At 48.0% G+C, this 21,091-nt stretch overlaps 1 protein-coding gene across 4 annotated transcripts in view; it reads left to right on the top strand.

Moving 5' to 3' along the window:
- The window catches only part of Smoc1 (SPARC related modular calcium binding 1), a 157,218-nt gene that overhangs the window by 101,293 nt on the left and 34,834 nt on the right, over positions 1-21,091 (top strand). For 2 of the 4 annotated variants that reach the window (XM_050158455.1, XM_050158452.1), the window contains exons 4-6: positions 3,031-3,130; positions 5,159-5,206; positions 19,154-19,243. In XM_050158455.1, coding sequence (XP_050014412.1) covers positions 3,031-3,130; positions 5,159-5,206; positions 19,154-19,243 — 238 coding nt within the window. The remainder of the gene's footprint in view (positions 1-3,030; positions 3,131-5,158; positions 5,207-19,153; positions 19,244-21,091) is intronic. The other 2 variants (XM_050158453.1, XM_050158456.1) reach the window with 2 other exon arrangements.

Here is a 21,091-nt window from a genome sequence, read left to right as displayed (position 1 = left end):
CCCCCCCCCCCCCCCCCGGCCGCAGCTTCTGTTCTGCAAACATCGAAAAACACTCCAAGGCAACTTAAAATCTCTCGGTTCGAATCATAGGTGATCAATTGCCTTAGGGTTCCTTCAGCAAAGAGGTCTTGCTGAGCTACCTCAACAAGTCCCTCAATCTGAGACCCCACTAGAGTCCTTGGGTCCTCTTTTGCTCCCTCCTGCTACCTCCTTTTAACACAGCTGGGTTATGCCCCAGACCTCAAAGGAATGGGGCAGCATTCCTCATTCGCTTGTTAAGGAATTTGGAAGCAACTCCCAGCCTGAAGATTTTGGTGATTTTGTTTGTTTGTGTGTGTGTTTGTGTGTGTGTGTCTTTTCCTTGTAGTGTGGTGGGAAGAAAAAGATGAGGATCTGGGGGAGAAAGGATTGTGTTTGGTTCTGTGGCCCTGGCTAGAGGACTGGCTAGCTGTGTCCATAGTAAGAATGTGGCCCATGGACCTTTGGGCCCTGAGGTCAAATGGTGTCCCCTGAAACAAAGCTCTGGGCTTTGCCTTTTATTCATGTGTTCCGTTCTGCCCTAGTAACCTAGTAACCTGCGCATGCTCAACCATATTGTCCCTGCTGCAACACACAGCATCCGGCCTGAGGCACGGCCTTGGATACTGCTTGGTGCACAGCCCTTACGTGAGAGCCTCAGCAGTGGGCTTCCAGAGCTTAGGAGGGAGTCAGCTTGGCATCTCAGGCCTTGGGACAGTTCCCCAGTGACTATTGGCCGAAGTGGAGAAAGCAGCCAGCCAGATCCCATTAGTCCTGTTTAAATGCTGCCTCTGGGTAGGAATGCACTCTAGGAAGCCTCCCCTGCATGGGCTTATGTGATCTGCAGTGAAGCCAAGTTTCCAGAGGCACTTCCCAGCCTCACCTGTGGAGGTTACTGGAGGCAGTCTGGCCCATGGGGAGACACCTGGCAGGTGTTCCTGGTGTGACTGAGAACACAATCACTGCTGTGGCCACTCCAGCCTTCACCCCGTGCCAGGTGTAAGACTACCTCACCAGGGGCCCCCAGCTTAGGCAGTCATTGCCCACAGTATACAGAGGAGGCTCTAAGAACTGGTGATGCACCTTATCTGTAACAGGCCAGACGAGGGTTTGATCCCTGGCCTGTCTTGATTTCTTTCTATTCGGCCATTAATCTGACTGGGATAGTGCTACCAAGCCTGGGATGTTGATGGTGAGTGAGCATCTCAGGTGTCATTGTGCTATAAGGTGAAGAAGGAGCAGAATGTGGTTTGGGTTCGTGCACTAGGCAGCGTCCCTGCAGAGATGTGAGCGAGTGCTCCATTCAACAGCAACCATGTTAGATACCTGTGGACAGGCTCTGGGTGAAGTAAATTTGCCTTGTGGGGGGGGGCTTATTTTGTTTGGTACCCACACAAGAATACAATACTCTCCATAGCGGGGTTTTTTTTTTTTTTTTGCCTTAGCGGTAACTTCTGGCTCCCAACCAGGCTGTCTGCATTCTCCTTTTACCATCCCTCCCCCCTCAGTTTGTACGCAGTCACTGCCTGGCCTCATTTCCAACACGTTCTTGATCCCAAATGGCACCCCTCCCCATTTTAATATCTTTACAATTGGCACACATCTTATCCTTGAGATAGACACTTAATGTGGTATGGCTTTTTAAATTGATGTTGCATTTTAGACTCAATGGGAGACCGAGAATGGAGGAAATAGGAGAGTCCAGGCCTTCATTCAATCCATCAGTCACCTGCCGTAGATGTCAGCATCGTACTAGATTCTGGGGACTCTGAAAGAATGACTTTGCAGTCGTTGAGGTTTTAATCTAGAGCGGCAAGATGGACCCGCCAGATCAACAGCGGCTCGGGCTCACTCGCTTGCCATGGGAAGGGCTCTGAATTTGGGGAAGGGCTTAGAGAAAGTGATACTGGCTTTGAGTATCATGGAGGGGAGCAGAAGGATGGGGAAAAGGTTGGGAAGAGGCAGCCTGAGACGGTGTTGCGGATAAACGGAATGTCTGGGGCCCGACAAAGGCTAAGAACCAAGAGAAATGAGGCTGTGTTTGGGAACATCAAAGGGCTCACTGTGGTCAAAGTGGAGGGTGTTTGTGGGGCTTTGGGTATAAAAATGACACCAGAAGGATGGGCAGGGACAGATTGTTAGGGTCCTTTAAGTGTCATGGAATTTAGTTTAATCTTTATCTCGAGCCCAAAAGTGAACCACCGAGGAGCTTTATGCAAGGCAGTCTGTCTTGATAGATGGTTAGTAATTCTGCAGCGAAAACAGACACAAGAGGGCAGTGGGTAGGATGGGAGAAGGTGGGTAAGGTAACAGCTGTTGGAGGACATCGGAAGCTATTCTGGGAGAGTGAAAGAAGGCCTCATTTTAATTAGCCGTTCCCAGACTGCCCGCTCTGATCCTGCAGGCTTGAAGATCACCCTGTGGTGCTAAAAGCTGGGCTTCTAGCAGAAGATCCTGCAGGCACAAGGGGGCTCGGTGCTTGTCTTGGGAGAGCTGTGTTCTCACAGGACAGGCTTATGTTGCTTACGTCACTGTGTTACTTATGAGAAAAAAAACTTAGTGTTTGTCTCTACTTGTTCAAGAAGGGCCCCATCAATCCCTAATGGTGACATTGCCACAGATACTTGCCAGATTAGTTTGCGGCTCGGGCGGTTTTACAGCTGGATGGCATACAGAGCATATGCCAGCTCTGGGGGGAGAGTATGGGAACTGGAGAAATGCATCCCAAGGGAACCACAGTGGACCTTTCTCCATAGGCTATCAGATGCTAACTGGAGTCATGAGAAAAAGGCAGGTAATTGCTGTGGGCTGCACGCAGGGGTCATAAAGCAAACATGACATCGATGCTGGGTCCACCTGACTGTTCCACCTGTGAGAGATGTCCTGGGACAGATGTGGGAGTGGGAGGTGGGAGGAGATTTTCTGACGCTTGGATGCTTGGAAACGCGGTGAGGGATGATTGACTGTGACCCGAGACTCACAACTCTCCTCCTTGCCCACTCTTCTGAACAGGTGCAGTGCCACACTTACACGGGGTACTGCTGGTGTGTCACCCCGGACGGGAAGCCCATCAGTGGTTCTTCTGTGCAGAATAAAACTCCTGTATGTTCAGGTACCGTAGGAAGGGGTGGGAGGAACGGAAAGGGCTGAAGGGAGACTTGGTTGGGCCCTCAATCTTATAGGCAAACCTTTAGCAGGGTGGTGTGGGAAACGAGCCCAGGTTAGAAGGTTCCACTCTTCTTGCTCTATAGTCGGCTCAGTGAAGAGTGTCTATCAGTGTATGTTTATTTATTTTGAGTTTTTGTTTCTGGTCCAGCATTCTTTTTCTAAGTATTGGCTATAGCCCCTTAGATCTGATATGACATACATCTAGGATTTTGTTGTTCTTTGTTGCCTGTGGTGGCCCTTGAAGTGCGTTATTGGTGTTGGTTTTGAAGTTATGTGAGAGTTCAACACCAAAGGCTTCACTGATTGATTAGTGATGTCTGTCATGGACACAGGCAAGGAGAGTATTAGCTTCTCTCCCACATCTGTGCCATCCTTGAACATTGTAGCGCACAGCAGTAGAAGGTTGTCCTGACAGTGAACCGTGTGTCTGGCTGGTCGTCTGTAGACACCAAGTGTCCTAGCATCTCCTTGAATAGACTAGTGGGTACTAGATCTGGAATGGATCTGACCTCCTTTGTTCTTATGAAGCATTTCTGATAATCAGACAAGTTTGATAACCATCCATTGGGTTAATCCCTATCATAGAAAAGATTGCATTTCTGCTCTCAACTTTGTAAGCTTACAGAGTTTGCTGTTAGGCCAGTTTTATGTGTTTGTGGCTATGGATCCACACACGCCCCATGTTTCCCCCTCATTAGTAACTTCCTTAAGGTCGCCCTTAAAACAGCCATTCTCGACCCATCCACTATGTGTGGGGCTTGCATTTTACTTATTCCCAGTTTTAAGTGCAAGCAAAGTATTAAATGTTATGCTAAAACACAGTTCCAGAGGCCCTCCGTCTACGCTGTTTTCCCTGGTTTTTAAATTTTTAAATAAAATTTGTTCTCTCTCTCTCTCTCTCTCAAACAAACTTGGCCCATCTGTTTAAAAAGGAAAGCAAGTGGTACAGGCAATAGGACTGTATGTAAGAATGTATGTTAGGATCAAAATTTACAGGCCAAAAGGGAAGTTTACTTTATTTGTGGTTTACACAGAAACTGGAAACCTTAATTGGGTTAGGGCGAGGAGGGGCAGGGCAGGACTTGGCCCTCCTTGCAAATGACCTGGAACGCTTCATTTAAAGCAAACAAATGTACTAGACACAAGCCCCCTTCAGGATAGCAGAATCCTCACAAATCTAGAGCATGGAGAAGGAGTGTAATGTGGGCCAGGACAGTGAGGATTCTCACTTTCCTCTCATGGGCAGGATCTCCACAGAGGTCTTTCTGTGGAGTGGGTTCTGTCTTTACACATTTGATTTGGGCTCTAAGGAGAAGGCAGGTGCCACAGAGCCAGCCCTGGATGATGCGGGCATGTGGCATCGCAGAAGAGATGGGGCAAACGTTTGGCCAGCATACAGGTTGCACCCCCCTCCTTGAAGAACAGGCCGTGTCTAGAAAATTGTTTCCATGCCTCAGACTGTTTGGCCCATTCAGTACAATTGGGCCAACAATTTTCTACTTAACGCAGATGGAAAATCGCCGATTTCCTGCCCTGACCAGCAAGGGGTGTCAATCATGACATTTTCAGTAAGAGGGGGTCTCACCAGTTGGCCCTGGTGACTGGATATGGGTCAGAGCATGGAGCTGGTGAGGAGAGGAGGTGTGCAGGGGTGTATAAGTGGAGGACAAACACTGGAATGTTTGAGTTACATGGATGTTGAATTTTGTAAAAACCCGGTCAAGATTGGTTCCAGGGAACCTGGGAATCATAGTTCATCTCAAAACAGTCTGGGTTATCAGTGACATTGACGTTAAACAAACCCCACTTGACATGCATGTGCACACTAACTTTGTATATAATATCCCCGGTGTGTATACAATACATATATACATGACCATGTGCTCATGACATCAGGCTTTGCCAAGTGTTTGACGGAAACCAACCACAGTGCGATCTGAATGTTGTGCTTCTGTTTCCTCTCTCGTCCAAGGTCCAGTCACCGACAAGCCCTTGAGCCAGGGTAATTCAGGAAGAAAAGGTGAGTGGAGTTTCATGCTTCATCTAAATGTTTGCTTCGAAAGCCAGTGTGAGCAGGGGTTCTTAGCTGAGAGAGAAGGAGCCTGGGGTGACAAAGAAACACGTTTCACGTTTCCAGTGTCCTCCCTGAAGCACTAGAGGTAAGGAGGGCCCAGACAGTGGTGATGACCCAGCTGTCACTGTTTCTGAGGAAGGAGCGAGAGTGTGGGGCACAGAGCTGGGTAGGGACCCTTATGGGAGCGCCCCGTGGATCTCTGCTCTCTGGGAAGTTCTGTTGGCCAACTACCAACAAATCCAGCATTCATTCGAAGAGGAGGATCAAGGTAGGGTACTCGTGTCCTCCCCTGACATTTTCCTTGATGGTGTGTTCTAGTACATACATCTAGAGTCTCTTCCTGAAGACCAGGCTGACTTCATGGGTATGCAGCCAATTTTCTTGCCCATAAATTCTCAACCATGTTGCTTTGATGGCAAGAGAGTAGTAGTGTGTACATGGACCAAGGAGACACCTATCCCTTGAGTGTCTGCCTTGGTGGTGGCGTGCACATGGGCCGAGGAGACACATATTCTATGAATGCCTGCTGCCTTGGTGGTGGCATGCACATGGGCGGAGGAGACACATGTCCTCTGAGTGTCGGCTGCCAGACCTTGTTATCTCAAAGCATCACGTAGTTTGTAAGATGTTTACAATTTGGCTTCCATAGCAAGCTTAAGGGTTTGACTCTTTTGTTTAAACCTAGAAGAACACTAAACAGCAAATTAAACACTACTATTGCAAGTTGAGAGAGAAGAGAGAAAAAGAGACTTTGGTAGAGAGGGGATAGAGAGCTTTCTGTTTTAAACTTCTAATGACAATTTTACCCTCTTCTTTTAACAAGAGCCCACATTTTCTTTGAGTTGGCTTCGTCTATTTTATACAGCTAGTATTTGTCTGGGGGCTGTTTAGTGGACCCTGGCCTGCAGCCCTGGTCCCTTCTAGCTTGGAAGACAGTGAGGCCCAGGGCTCACAATGGCTGCTCCTGAGACAGTGCACATAGCGGTTTTGCCATATGTGCAGGTGTCAAGTTCCCCTCTACCTCAGGCTGAAGTGGGGGCTTCCCATCTCATCTATGCTCTGGAAGCTGCGTGCTCCTGAGAGTCCCTCAGTGGGGAGGGTACTGTGAGCCAGTGTGCAGTTCACTGTGTGCCACACAGAGGCAAGGGCAGCCACTGGCTTCTACCACTGCACAGAGGGTGGGAGTTAAGGATCAGAGAAGCTGTTGTCCTGTGTTGTGGTCCTCCAAGAAGGGGAAGGTGGTATCGCCACTGACTAAAACAATGGGCTCACAGGTGGGTGGCTTCTCTTCCCCTGAAGAAGGAAGGTGGGAAGAAGGGAGCAGATACCTTGCCTGGTCCTTCCCAGAGCTGGGGATGCAACCGGGGCTGCTGTGGTGGGACAGTGGGCATGGGGGTAGGGATGCCTCTGTAGAGACCTGAAGTCACCAGGACCGCCAGTGGCATGTGCCCAGAGGGTTTGGGCATAGGAGCTGCTTTCATTCTGCCTGCCGCAGGATGAAATGCCCCAGGAGCCTCGCATTTGTTTCTCGGTTGTTTCTGAGGACCTTTTGGCCGAGAAAATCTGTTGACAGGCATGTGAAACTGACCACCCATCAGAACTGATCCTTCCCATTGAAAGGAATGGGGGGAGGTGCGAGGAGCTTATAAAGCCTGTTGTCCAGAATGGCTGCCTGGGAGATAGCAAGGGCTCTCCTAGGGGCTGTGGCCTTGCCCTCCATGGGTAACAATGACAGATAGCTCGTGGTCACCCTTTTGAGCTGGCTGGGAGAGGGCAGGTGGGCTGCAGATGGCATTTCAGGAGAGAGCAGTGAACACCCTTTGTCCCCTCGGTCCAAGGTCAGCCAGCAGATCTGGAGGAGGCGTCAGGGTAATGCAAAGAATAAAGCCCCCCCCCCCCGGTAGTGGTTCTCAACCTTCCTAATGCTGTGACCCTTTAATATGTACAGTTCCTCATGTGGTGGGGACCCCCAGCCCTAAAGTTATTTCATTGCTACTTCATAACTGTAACTTTGCTACTGTTATGAACGATAACGTAACTATCTGATATGCAGGCTACCTGATATGCGACCACTAAAGGAGTCACGATCCACAGGTTTAAGAATGGCTCACCTAGTGGGAGAAGTTACTATCAGTTCCCAATTCTTCACTTCCTTGCCTTACTTCCTCCTGCAGGGTTCCATGAAGGCAAAGGACAGGGCAAGTGGCGTGTGAGTGGGGTGTGTTTGGTCCCCCTCTCCTCTGAGATCTGAACTCTGCCCTGGGGTCCCATTTCCCCTCCACTTGGAGGATCGATTTAGGTGCAGGACCTGCTTTCCTTTGTCTGCCATGGGCGCATGGAAAAGGCAAGTTTGGGCCACCTGTCGGAAAGGCCACTTGAAGTCACACCTGCCTAAGAAGGCCGAGTTTGAATGGGGACAGAGTGTGAGAGGGCATTTGTAATATCCTGTGTCGACCTGCAGAGGTTCCTCTTTCAGCTTCACTTAAGAATGGAATGTGCTCTGCGGGGCCGCAGGTGGGACCACACAAAGGCCCCTTGTCTGAGCCCATGCCCACATGTGGCTTCTCCCAGAAGGCATCTCTCTAGAGTTGGGGCTTGCCAGCCAAATTGGCCAGGCCCCTGGGAGCATAAGGGGTTTGGTTGGAAAGGAGGTGCAGCCATGGGTCTTGCAGTGGGTGCAAGAGATGTGGGTGCGAGGGATGTGGGTGCAAGGCAGGGATGGGAGAGCTTCTCTCTTCCCCCAAGTCTCTTGCCCTCTTGAATATGCCCCACTGATGGGCTGCGGAGGATCAGTTCTCTCTGCCTGGAAGGGATGAAAAGATGCATTGTGTGACCGACCGCTTCGAGTCTGGTCGCCAGCCAGGAATTAGGCCTTGGAAGGAGAAGAGGAGAAAGGCAGGGTGCAGGGAGCTGGGGTGAAAGACCAGAGAGATAGCGTGAGGGAGGGAGGCCAGGCGGCAGCAGGTCACTGCTGCCTGACCAGGCTGGGGGGTCTGGGTTCACAGGTGTGGGGCCCGAGGGGAGAAGTGGGGGAGGAGGCACTGTTATCTTCCCCAGATGCACGTGCTCAAGGAGGGGAGGAGGGTCACAACTTGAGACTATTTACTTAATCCCCTGGAATGTCCCCTCTTCCCTCTGTTCTTTGTACCCCTTGCGTTTAACGGACTCCTTTATGGGCACATGTGTGGTAATTAACACATGCGGTGTGGGTCCTGGGCCATGTGTTTGGGTTTCAAATATCCATTGATCTGGGGCAATCCCATCCTACTGCCCCCTCTGCTTCTCCTCTGGTCCTGGTCCTTGAAGACAGATGGGGGTGGTGTGTGTGTGAGTGTGTGAGTATGTGAGTGTGTGTGTGAGTATGTAAGTGTGTGAGTGTGTGTGAGTGTGTATGTGAGTGTGTGAGTGTGTGTGTGAGTGTGTGTGAGTATGTGAGTGTGTGTGAGTAAGTGTATGTGAGTGTGTGAGTATGTGAGTGTGTGTGAGTATGTGAGTGTGTGTGTGAGTGTGTGTGAGTGTGTGAGTATGTGAATGTGTGTGTAAGTGTGTGTGTGTATCTGGGGGTTGGTGCACACATGCACTCGTGTGTGTTTTATTGACGCCATGGAGGTCTATCTGAAGAGAGGACGAGGAGCCCAGGCAGTCCCTCTAGCTCGGAGGCTCTGCTGCTCAAACAGTTGAAGGCTGCCAGGGGTGAGAGAGGGACTGGTTTGAGGTTTCCACGGATGCAGTGCAAGTGCAGGTGACTGGGAAGCAGGCTGTGTTTCCTGCCACCCATTGCTCAGGAGCAGCCTGTGTTGAAGCCTGTGGGCTTTCCCGACATCCTTTGGGGTTGAGATATGAAGAACTGCAGGCGTGCTTGCAGGGGGCTGCCTGGCTGCACCGCCTGTGCGGTACCAGGATGACAATTCTCAGCCTCTCAGAAGGGACTGGGGAGTGAGAAAGGATGGTGGAGGGGAGGACCCCAGACAGCATGTGCAAAGTGGATTTTAGTGGTTCTCAGGAGTGCCGCCAGTCCCTCCCTGCAGCTCAGAATCCCAGAGTCCTTGGAGCTGACGCTGCTGTGACAAACAGCAAGTGAAAAACGAGGGTCGTCAGAGAAAACTTTCCAAAATTTTCTCATTTTTCTCTGAGAGGCCTGGCAGTTTGCTATTTAACAAAAGTGAGAAAGAGGCAAAACCAAGAAGAATCTCTGCTTAAATTTTCCTTTAGGGAGTTCTGTACTTGTCTAGCCAGTCTCAGAATAGGGTAGAGAGCTCCTCCCAAAGTCCAACTCACCTTTAGTTGGCAGGGAGTTCTCTTTAATCTCTTATTGGCCACTCCACAGTGTGTGCCTTGAGTAAGGAGTGAGTCACATTTATTTCCCCAAGGTCTCTGTCTATGTCTCTATTTTTGGATGCTCTTGTGGAGTCTGGTCTGCAGAATGGTGCCATCCTGGGACCTGTGCCCCTCACGAGGTGGATCAGAATGTACAGCTGGGTGATTTAGGGCAGGGGTTGGTCCCAGGTAGATTGGACACTGCAGCCTTCAGCCTTGGTCTCACAGTTGGGGGCAAGGGCAGTGAGCACACCAGAAGGAGGTGTGCCCCAGTTCCCTAAGCCTGGTTGAGGGATATGTGCATAGGATTTTAACCTGTACTGCATTTAAATTTAATAGTGGAGACAAGCAACGATCATCTGCATATACCCACTCTAATACTATCCTGCTGAACAGAAAAATGCAATCTCCAATGCAGGGGATGCATATTGCTGCTGCGTCCTATGCTCTATGCCACCTTAGCAGAGCTGGGTATGTTAAATGCCAGCTTTGTAGAGCTCAGTTTCAAATGGTGTGCACAAATGAGCATGAATGCCCGTGCACACACAATGCCTGTCTCCTTTCCACAGTTGCCCATTTTTCCTGCTTGGCCCCAGTCTCAGTCCCCTGCCTCATAGCTCAGCCCTTACTCCAAATGGCTGAAGGAGTGCCAGACCGAGTCTGAATCCCCGTCAAATCGCACCTCCAGGGACTGGAAGGGAATCAGAACTTAGGGATCTGGGAAAGCTTCACAATGGCTTGCGTGTTTGAGTCCTTGGTGATATTAGCAGCTGTTGGTACTTATGAACGCTGCTTTTATTGGGTGAATGTTCATTTGGAGCTTGCTAGGTTGTGTTTGTTGCAGCCACTGAGGCTATAATCGTGAGTGAAAATGTTCAGAACTCCAGCCTCACTGTGTCGGCTCACCTACATCCGGTCTGTCAGGTTCTCGGCCTTTTGTGATGGAGACGATTTTCAAATGGACTTGGAGCTTCAAGGGACCAGCAGTTTCTAAGTTCTTAGAGCATGCCACTTCTCCAATAAGAGAAGGTGGGTGGCATCTTCCAAACCGCTCTGACTGGTAGCTGTTTTTTTTATCATTCTGCTGAGAGGGGCAGCCTAGAACTAATAGAAACCATTAACAAATGCTTGCACGCTTTGGCCGATGCTTCTTCCCAGAGCCCCTGCGGTCCAGGTAAGAGAACTCAGGCTAGTGGGAGTAAGTGTGCTTGCTCATTGGTCCAGAGTGAAGTCCAAAGTTGAGAATACCACCTCAGAGACAGCCAGGAATGAGGCTATGAGCTTGGATGTGTCTCAGGATCATTTCTTTAGTCCCAGCTCTGAGGGCCACCCAGCTCCCGCAGTGACAGCAGATGAACTGTCGTTCCCAAGTCTCACTGGGCTGATTCTGTACCTGTGGGAAGGAAGGGATGAGATGCAAAACTGTTTATCATCACATTTCCATGCAAAGGAAAGAGATCAGAGGAGATAAAACACTATTTTTTTTTTAAGGAAAAGGTGACAGAACAATTTTTATCTGCTTTAAGACATAAAACTGTGACAGTTAAGACCGTGTGGTGTTGGTGGAACAGCAGCTAGACCTAAGTGGATGGAGAATAGAGAACCGAGAAATGCCTACACCAAACTAGATGTCTGATGACAAAGACACTTCAGTGCAGGAAGGACAGGTCACCCAGCCAAGGGTACTATAGCAACTGGCATCCACAGACCAAACACACAATAGAAAGACAGAGGCTGGAGAGATGCTGGCTGCTCTTCCAGAGGACCTGAGCTCAGTTCCCAGCACCTGCAGCATTAGGTACCTCCTAACACCAGTAATCCCAGCTTCAGCCGATCAGACACTGTCCTCTGGTCTCTGTGGACACTTGTCCAACACAGACACATGCGTAGATGGCTAATTAAAAATAGAAAAACCTCAACAAACAAACAGAAAAATTTGAAAGTTCTTAAAACCTCAACCTAAATGTTCTGCCTTGTAAAAAATTAATTTATACTGGATCGTAGTCTGAACTGTGGAACGGAAAGCTGTAACAACTTTTAAAGAGTCCTCGTGAGAAATTTTATCATTCAAGATGTGCGGGAATATTTGCAAAGCTTATGCCGGAAGCAGGGCTTGTGTCGAGAACATACAAACAGCTCTATAAACTCAGCAGTTAGAAAAGCTTTCAGTGAACGAGTGGACAGGGTATATGCACAGATGTGTCACCAAAGCAGTCCTGCAGAGGGCTAAGAGCTTGTGGAAGATGGTCAAGGTCATAAGGTATGCCAAGTGTAGACCGCGGTGAGCTGACACGGTTAGAAGGGTTAAGAAAGAGCCTCATACTAAGTGCTGGCGAGGTGACATCAAAACTACCTCCCTCCTACACTGCTGGTGAGGACTTGAATAGAACAGTCACAATGGAAGATGCTTGGAAAAATCCTCCCCTCCTCTTCCTCTCCCTCTCCCCATCTCCCCTTCACCTTTCTTTCCTTTGTTCATTTGATAGAATCTAACTATGTAGCTCAGGCTGAATCTTTTGTTCATGAGTCTATGGCTCTAGCCTTCTAAGAGCTGGGATTAGAGGTACAAGCCACCATGCCTAATTGGAAGAAAAAAAATCTAAGCATATACTTAACCCTAATTTATCAATTATGTTTCTGACCAATTATTTTAAGGAAATAAAGATCCTGAAGATCTTTATTTTAAGGATCCACAAAAATCACCCATATGTAATATATAGCAGCTTTATCTATAATGTCAAAATAGAGACAACCCAAATGTCCTTCGGCAGGTGAAATGAGCCGGGTCACATATGCAGTACAGATGATACTGAGCAGTATATGTAACAGCAACTCCGGAAGGCCTTGAGGGTACCGTGCAAAGTGTGCTCGTGCAAACACGCATGCGCACACACAAAGCTGATTTCAGATCAGATACTATGCAATTCCATTGTTACAACATTCTAGAAATGACAAGACACAATAAGGTGAAGAACAAGTGAGGAGTTGCCAGGTGTGGAGGAGAGGAAGCCCATGGTAGCCCTCGAGGTGATGGGCTGGTTCTGTATGACTCTGATGTGACCTGAATCTGTACATGGATAAAATAACTCAGAGCTGTACACGCGCAGACAGGTGCATGGGAAACTGCTGAGGCCTGGATAAGGATGGACCATGCCAATATCAGCTTCTTGATTTTGTACTATAATCTTGAATGATGTAATTAGTCATCCTTTAGCATCCACACGGGGGTTGGGGGGAGCGGGATTGGTTGAGATCTTCCCTATGTATCCTAGCCTAGCTTTGAACTTCTGATCTTCCTGCCTCTCCCTCCCTAGTGCTAGGATACAGGTATACACAAACAGACTTGGCTTATGCAGTGCTGAGGACCAAACTCAGGGCTTTGTGATGCAAGGCAAGCACTCTACCAGCCGAGCTGCATCCCTAGCCTGTGCTAAAGTCCTCATAGAAACTGGCATATGACGTTATGTTTACGTAAATTTAAGCACATTTTTTTCATGACAAAAGTTTTTAAAAAGTTAGTTCTGAGATCTGTGTGAATCTGGTCTTCAGTGTTACAGGTAACTTCTCCTCTGCTTCTTCCTCTGCCTCTTCCTGCTCCTCCTTTCTCCTCAACTTCCTTTCCTTTCTTCTTGTCTATCTCTCCTATGCATTCTTAGCTAGCCTTGGGATTTTGTTCTTATTCAGAGGGATGCATGACTTGAGGGTATGGGGAAAATGCTTGGGAAAGCCAGCTTTGAGCTTGCTCTTAAGTTGAAGAGGAAGTGTTTGGGTGGATGGAAACCGCTGTAAATAGACCTCTCACTCTCGAGCGAGTTTGAAGTGCCCAGATGCTTTCTGCTTTCATGGGTCAGCACAGGGACAATGTTCATCCATCTTAAAAGAGCACCATTAACCAGGCACCATGCCTCTCCGGAGATGCTGAGGCTAGCCAGCTCTTCACCTTCCCGGTGTGATCTAGGCCAGCTTCCTAAGAGACTTCTGTAATCAGGATACCCGAAGAAGTCACCTTTACTTCCGTACTGAACCTTGAATCACGTAAGTTTGGTCCCTGCACAAGCAAGAACTTCTAGGTATACCAGGCCTTAGCTTATTCCCACAAGAGATAGACAGTGGTGTAGGAGGATTGCAGAGTTGACGTGGTTTGAGATGAGTTCAGAATCTGAGGGAACTTGGGCTTGTTGAGGAACCTTCCAAATCTCAAGTTGGGGTGGGGGGTGTTGTGGAAGTTGCTGTTTGTTTTTTTTTTTTTTCTATTTTTTTTTTTTTCTGATTGCTCAACACTCCACCTCGGGAAACCCCAAGAGATGCCATTAATACAGATTCCTCCTCTGGCCCCTTTGACACACTTGCTTTTGAAGGACCTGGAAGAGAAAGCTCTTTGTATGTAGTCAGAATAAACTCATTGTACACCCGGACAATTAACTCCTCAATGGACTTGCCAGCCCCTTCAAAGGGCCAGGCCTGCTTCCCTGGATCTCTTGGGCTCTATTCAGTCCCTTAAGCGCACCAATGTTTTGGGGTTTTTATTTTGTTTTGTTTGTTATTCTGAAAAGTCTTTCCTTGAGAATAGTCAGCGCGGATCAACATTGTCCTCAGCCCAGCATTTATCTCCGCTCGCCAGCGAATGTCAATCAGAAATCAAAAAGCCAAACAGAGGAGGCTTTGAACAGTGTCATCGGGGGTCGAAGTGACTTCCAGCTGTCTGTGCGTGGGCCAGGCCTTCTCGCAGGGGAGGAATTGTGTTGTCACACACACCCCGTCTTTATAGGCTCCCAGAGCCCATGCAGGGGCTGCACCTGCAAGGACAAGGCTGGAGTGGGGGCTGGGCAACCTTGGAAGGCCAAAGGCAGTGGCTCTGGGGCTGGGCAGTTTCCAAAGCTGCTCGCTGCCTCTGAGGCCTGGCTTGTGCTGGAACTTGCTTCTCCTTTCATCTGCCTCATGGCTTCCTCCTTCCTGGCTGAAGGTGCAGGTGGGAGGCGGGAAGCCACCTGCCAGAGACTGAGCACTGTAAGATAGGATCCTGGGATTGTGGTTGCTGGTCCTAACTCACCCTGGAAGAATTCTCTTGTTTGCCTTATTTGTCTGTTTATTTTTAATTTCTAATTTGTATTTTTCTCCCTCTCTATAAGAAAAATTATGTTTGAAACTCTCCTCTGTTTGAAACACTGTTTCTCTATCTCTGTCTCTCTCTCCTTAGTTTGGAAGTCATTTTGAAATCAAGGAGGAATAAAATCTATTTGAGCTCAGAAAGAAAGAAAGAAAGAAAGAAAGAAAGAGAGAGAGAGAGAGAGAGAGAGAGAGAGAGAAAGAAAGAAAGAAAGAAAAGAAAGAATAAAAGTAATCAAGCAGAATAAGCTCCAGGCATAAAATTATCCATACATAAGTAAACAGAGATTTAGATATATGTCTTTAAAATGTATGGGTGAGTTCTTTCACTCTTCAATTTAACTAATGACCTAGCTGCTGCCACTGGGTGCTTTTTCCACTCGTGACTCTGACATTCCCTCATTTTGTCTCAAAGAGCTTTTATTGAAATGTAACCAGAAAAACAAACAAACGCCCCACTCATTCTAAATGTAAAAATCCAGTGAATTTAGCAAATTCCTAGAGTCACTCAAATATTACCAGAGACAATTTCCATCGTCTCCCTGCACGGGAAGTTCTCAGAGTTTATAACCGTTCCCAGCCTCAGACTCAGCATCCATGGAGCTGCTTGCCTTCTCGATGCACGGACTTTTGTACATCTGCGCTGTCCAAATGTGTCCTACCATAGGCAGGGGTTACAGCTTGTCTTCCATCTATTGTGTTTTCAAAGGTCATCAGGTGTATATTTTCATGTTTTAGTATTTATTCCTTTCTATTGCTGAATAGTGTTCCTTTAAATGTATGCTTACTGGTTGATAAACATTTGGATTGCTTAAAACTTTGAGACTTTTTGGGTCAGTAAGATGGCTCAGTGGGTAACGGGGTTGCTGCCAAATCTGCAGCCCACGTTCATTTCCCTGGAACGCACATGGTAGAAGGAGGGAACAGATCCCCATAAGTTGTCCTGTGAATTCTACTCGGCATCATGGCATACATGTGCCTTCCTCTTCCAACAAGTACATACATACATACATATAAAAATCCAAATTAAAAGCTTCTATATTTGCTATATTTGAGTAATGCTACTGCATTTGTGTGCATGTCTTTCCTAGGTTCCCAGGAGTGGAATTTGGGCCTTGAGAATTTAATTGGTGTTCATTTTTTAAAAGAAATTGCCAAATAATTCTTCAAAATGGCTGCCCAGTTGTATATTTCCACCAACGGTGAACAAAGAGTTCCATTTTCTCCACTTCCTTGCCAACACTTGTTATTTTCTGTCTTCTATTTTAGCCTTTCCTGGTACTTAGTGGTATTTTTTGGGGTCTTTGGGTTTGTTTGTTTGAGACAGGAATTTATTGTGTAGCCCTAACTGATCTGAAAAACTTACTATATAGCACAGGCTGGTCTTGAATGTGTAGTAATTCTTCTACCTTTGCTTTACAAATGTTGGGATTACAAGCAAGTACTTTCATTGTGTCTATTTATACCTCCCAATGATAAATGACATTACACATGATTAGTGTGTTAACTATCATCTCTGTGTCTTTAGTGTATATGTGTGTACATGTATGTATGTGTGGGTACGTGTGTGCATACGTGAGTGTGTGAAATGCTTATTAAAATATTATATTCTGCCAAGGTTTAAAATAAAGTTGTCATGTTATTGAACTTTAAGGTTTATCTAATTTAAAAACTTTGATAGGATCTTAATTTCACAAATCCAGTCTTAAAAGTAAGCAGTTCAAATAAGAATGTTAGTACGTTTGGAGCCGAGGAACTCCTTCAACAGTAGTTTAGGGTTGTTCACACCCACAGAGCGCCAGTGTCCTGACGCCTAGTAGGCAGGCATCTTTCATGGGTAGCAGATGATACGGCTGCCCAGACAGAGTGAGGAGTTTAGGTTAGGCCATGTACGGATGTCAACAAGAGCCAGTGTGAGGTCCCCCTAGGGATCTGGAAGCTCAGTGTGGGGCCTGGTGCTTCTCCAAGGATTGCCAGTAAGCAGAATGGCTGTGGACCTTGGACCCAAGCCTTGAACCTATGTTTATTAAAAAAGAAAACCAAAACGAAAACCTGTGCTTATTTGGTGGGTCAGAAACCAGGTGCCCAGGTGCCCGGAGATGATGGTTGGAAGGTTCTGTTGGATTTGGCGTGGCTTCCTGGCTTTGGGATGTGCTGGCACCTAGACTTTTCTCAGTCCATAAAGCTTTCCGTCGGGGCCTCTCTGCACAGAGCAGCTGTGCCTCTTCACCCTCAGTGACCCTACCCAGCAGGAAGACTCAATCCCCTGCCTCAGCTTCATGCTCGGCGGGCTTCCGTGCCGAGGTCTGAGGTTCCCCGGGAAGCCCTCCCTTGTTCTCCGCAGACCTTCTCTGCCGATGGCTAGACCAGGCGCTCAGACCCAGGCTCTCATCTGGATGCCAGGAGAAGGAGGCAGGCTATTTTTAGCTATCTTGCTCCAGACAGAGAGCTAGCTCTCATGTAGACTTTTTAGTGTCTACATCAAATGTGAAATATCACATACCCTGTTGGATCTGAACACTCACTGTTGACTTCTGACCTCTTGCTCTTCCTTTGTTAGCTCTAAAGTGGAGCCACCCTGCACGGAGGGGCTGAGTAAGCTGTGCTGAACTAGTCACACTGAATGCTGCATCTGGCAGAAGTGACCAGACTAAATGTCACTGCGGCTGCCAGGGGACGCCACTCAGTGGCTTGTTGAATTCAATGGAAGGAGGTGTTACTAGAGTCGGGGGAAGTGGTGCTATTTTAAAAAAATGACATTGTGTAGCTCTGTTTGGTGCTTATTCTCCCTCAAAGACTTCTAGATCAGCTTACATGGTTTGATGTAGAAAGATGTACATTAGGGAATCCAGTTTGAGGCAAATACGATATTCAATGTGTTTAAGTACTGAAGCCTCTTTCTTCTCTGTCTCATTTCTTGGGATGGTTGTCTATATAGTCCGGGTTTGCTTTGGCCCCAGTGAGAGTCTTTGGGTCTTGGTGTCAGCACAGGACAGTGATACCAGGGTCAGGTGTCACTCACAGGACTGTCAGATTGCTGGCCTCAGTCTCTAGGGAGGGTGTGGGTCTCCAAGGGTTGACACCAGCGAGAGATCTGAATTATTCTCTCCCTCCCTCCTCTGATAAGATCCAGGGATGGGGGGGGGGAGGTCAGGGAAGACACAAGGGGGTGGGACACTGTTATTACTAGTGGTGTCTCATGGATTATCTGAGAGCCGGGGTTCTCTATAAATAGTTAATGCCCAGAGAACATAGCACATAGCGTTCCAATCTAAATGATCTCTGGGGGGTCTTGGTAGGAGAACAATGTGGTGTAATCATCAAACTGACTGAAACAATAGTGCTCAACCTTTCTCTTCCCCTGAGGGAGAAAACAAAGAAAATCTCTAAACTAGTCTCGAGATAGACAGGATAACCCCCTCCTTCTTTACTGGGAGTGGGTGGGTGGGTGGAACAGTAGCTTCTTGGGGACTGAGATGTACTCTCTTTACAGATATAGTACAGATTGGTGTACACAGCACAAGATTTATTAGCTTCTATCCACTAACATTTTCTTAGGAGGTGATTGGAGAAAATGGTCTAAAAATACTCCTTCAACGGGCAATAATGAAAACGGTTGCAAAACACGTCTCTCAGCTGAGGGTTTTGGGGCTTTGATGAAAGCATAGTCCTGGCAGGTAAATAAACAAAGTCTACGCTCACTCCTGACACATGGAAGTTCCTCTTGCTCTGCAGAAAGAGCTGCCCAGGGTACTGAGTGATAAGCACTGGGACATGGCTACTGGGAGCATCCCACTCCCATCATTGGTGATAGAAACGTCAAAGGGAGGCCTGGGTGATCTCAGCAATTTCCTGTGTTGTTTCCCTTCCCGTTCGCTGACCTGCTGCTGGGAATTTCAGCGTGTGCTGCTTCGCCGTGTAAATGTTCACTGGGCGGCCCTTGACCCTCTAGTGTGCGGGAGAGAGCAGTGCTTTCCAGCACCTATTTAAGGCAAGGATGGAGAGGCAGCTAGGAGCCTAGAAGAGAGTAGAGCTCTGGTCTAAGCTTTTTAGCCAGGGCCCTTAGGGAAAGGTTCTAAACAGCTTGTCTTGTGCCGGAGGATGGGAGTTAAAGGGGAGACACCAGGCTCTCAGGCCATAGGGCTGTCAGTGTTAGCCTGCCTAGACAAAGCTCAGGCCGCTGGCTGCAGGAGTCTTCCCACCCTACTCTGTTGTTGGGGCGTGGAAGGCTGGAAGACTCCTACAGAATCCTCAGCTTTATGAGACAGGGACCTCCATTGCTGTGAGTCTCAACTCCTTGTGAGTCCCCTGGATGAGCACATACCCGGATTTGCTTTATCGTGTCTCTCTCTGGCTCTGCTTCTCTCCTGGCCTCTTCCTCCTCCCTCTTCCTTTTTTCTTTGACCTTGTACAAACCCCAACCAGTCAACAGTTCTGGAGAGTAGATAGCATTTACCTCAATAATGGTAGTCTCTTTTCGTTTCTTTTTAACTCTCAATTCAGATGATGGCTCTAAGCCCACACCCACGATGGAGACCCAGCCTGTATTCGACGGCGATGGTAAGCCATCATTTCCTTTTCATTTTATATGTTTCTTTACTTCTTGCTATTATTTTTTTCTTTTTTAATTTCAGGATTGGGTAAGATATTAGCTTTACATGTTTGTTTAAGTTCCCATTATCATTTTTTTCTTTTTTGATTGTAATTTTTTTTCCCAGTGTAAGTTGGTTTGTCCCAACCTTTTAAAAAATGCAAAGGCTCCAAGTGACCAGTGCAGAGTCTCTACTTCTGGAACAGCCCTCTGTTCTTCTCAGGCTTCTAGCCTGTAGCCCAGTGTCCAACAAAAACATGCTTTAGACAGACCCTCAAAGCTGCCAAGACCAGGGAGCCATGGTGAGAAAGGCTGGCGAGGGCAGTCAGTCTTCAGGAGCACGTGACTCAGAACTTAGAACTGCCCACTCTGTGCTTGGGCTGGAGGAGGGGTAAGATGTAGGTATAGGAATGTCTTCCTCCCAGCACAACCAAGAGAGCTTCATGAACTAAGCCCTAGGTCCTGGTCCTAGAACTAAGTACTGTGATAGATACTTAAGGAAGAAAGAGTTGGCATCGTTCTGGGAAGAGTTGGGAAGACACGGGACTTGAGCTTGCAAGCAGAAAGGAAGAATCAGGGTATTCCAGACAGCAAGGACTGGCCAAAAACAAGGAAGGAGGGAAAGGTGATGGGTATGGGCCACCATTATGGAAGTAGGAGAAAGAGATTGGCAAATGGAGCTGGCTGGGTGAGGGCACAGGGATTTGGGGAGTTGCACTAAGACATTTGGGAGAAACATTCTAGGTTAAGGGTGGTAGTGGATGGTGGCCAAAAAAAAAAAAAAAAAAAAAAGGCCGGGAGTCCCTGGAGGCAAGGCCAGTGAATCGGAAGTGCTGGGGTGCAGAAGTCTGGCCCGTGTTCAAGGCAGGGGGCACTTGGGCTTCTGTTTTGCAGGGAGTTTACCCAGTGCTCCAGATTCCTGTAACAGGAACAGGAAGTTTGGCAGAATAAGGTTTCCAGAAAGTGTGACAATGAAGTTCAGCTATCAGTGTACTACCTATAGCAAGATTTCAGCAGCGCTCAGTGGAGAGTATCTGGGGCATGAGAGAGTAGAACAGAGAAATGAAACAAAACCATGCCATGGCAGCATGGATGGGCATGCGCCCAGGGTAGGCTCAGCTCGGTGAGATCGGAATCCGCAAACATCCCCTGTCACTAGAAAACCTGAGTCCTAGGGGATTGGGTGGAGGATGCAAATATGACACCTGGGAAGACCGTCTTGCTGCTGACGTTGAAGATCTGGTTGCCACATGGTATGTTCAGGATCAGGATTTCCACATTCTCAGTCTGCTTGGTGACCCTGGTACCGAGAGCCTGCAGGCACCCTGGGGCGCCCTAGATGAAGGTGCTTGCTGTGTGCTCAGCTTGACTGTGAGAAGGGGTTGGAGTATGTGTGAGACTCACTCCTCTCTCCCCACACGAAGCAGAAGCCCAGCGGGCTGAATCTGCCCTGCTTCAGCTGTTTCCTCTAAAATGGTCTCTGCGGTGTGTTTGGCATCCGTTTGTTGATTTATCCCCTTTAAATCTTCTCCCAGGGAAGCAGCTAAGAGGGACTTGGCTTGGCCCGTGTTCCTCACCTCCTGGGATAATATTTTTATTCCTTGATGGAGTGGCTTGGTGCCTCTGAATTCTGACTACTCTGTGTCCCGGCACAGGATGCCCTGGTTGTCTCTTACAAGCTGGTGGTGAGAAGCGCTTCCGTCACAAGGAAGAGAGAGTGCATTGGCACTGGCATGAGGTTGATGTGTCAAGAGGGAGATAGCTAAGCTTTGATGCGTAGGCCTCTAAAAGCTTGTTACAAGTCTGGCTTACACTCT

The sequence above is a fragment of the Alexandromys fortis genome, unplaced genomic scaffold (genome assembly GCF_014885135.2).
Source record: "Alexandromys fortis isolate MF-2015 unplaced genomic scaffold, M_Fortis_MF-2015_v1.1 scaffold_99, whole genome shotgun sequence".
In the NCBI taxonomy this organism is placed as follows: domain Eukaryota; kingdom Metazoa; phylum Chordata; class Mammalia; order Rodentia; family Cricetidae; genus Alexandromys; species Alexandromys fortis.
Note: the sequence above shows the minus strand (reverse complement) of the source record. Positions and strands in the feature narration are given on the sequence as shown.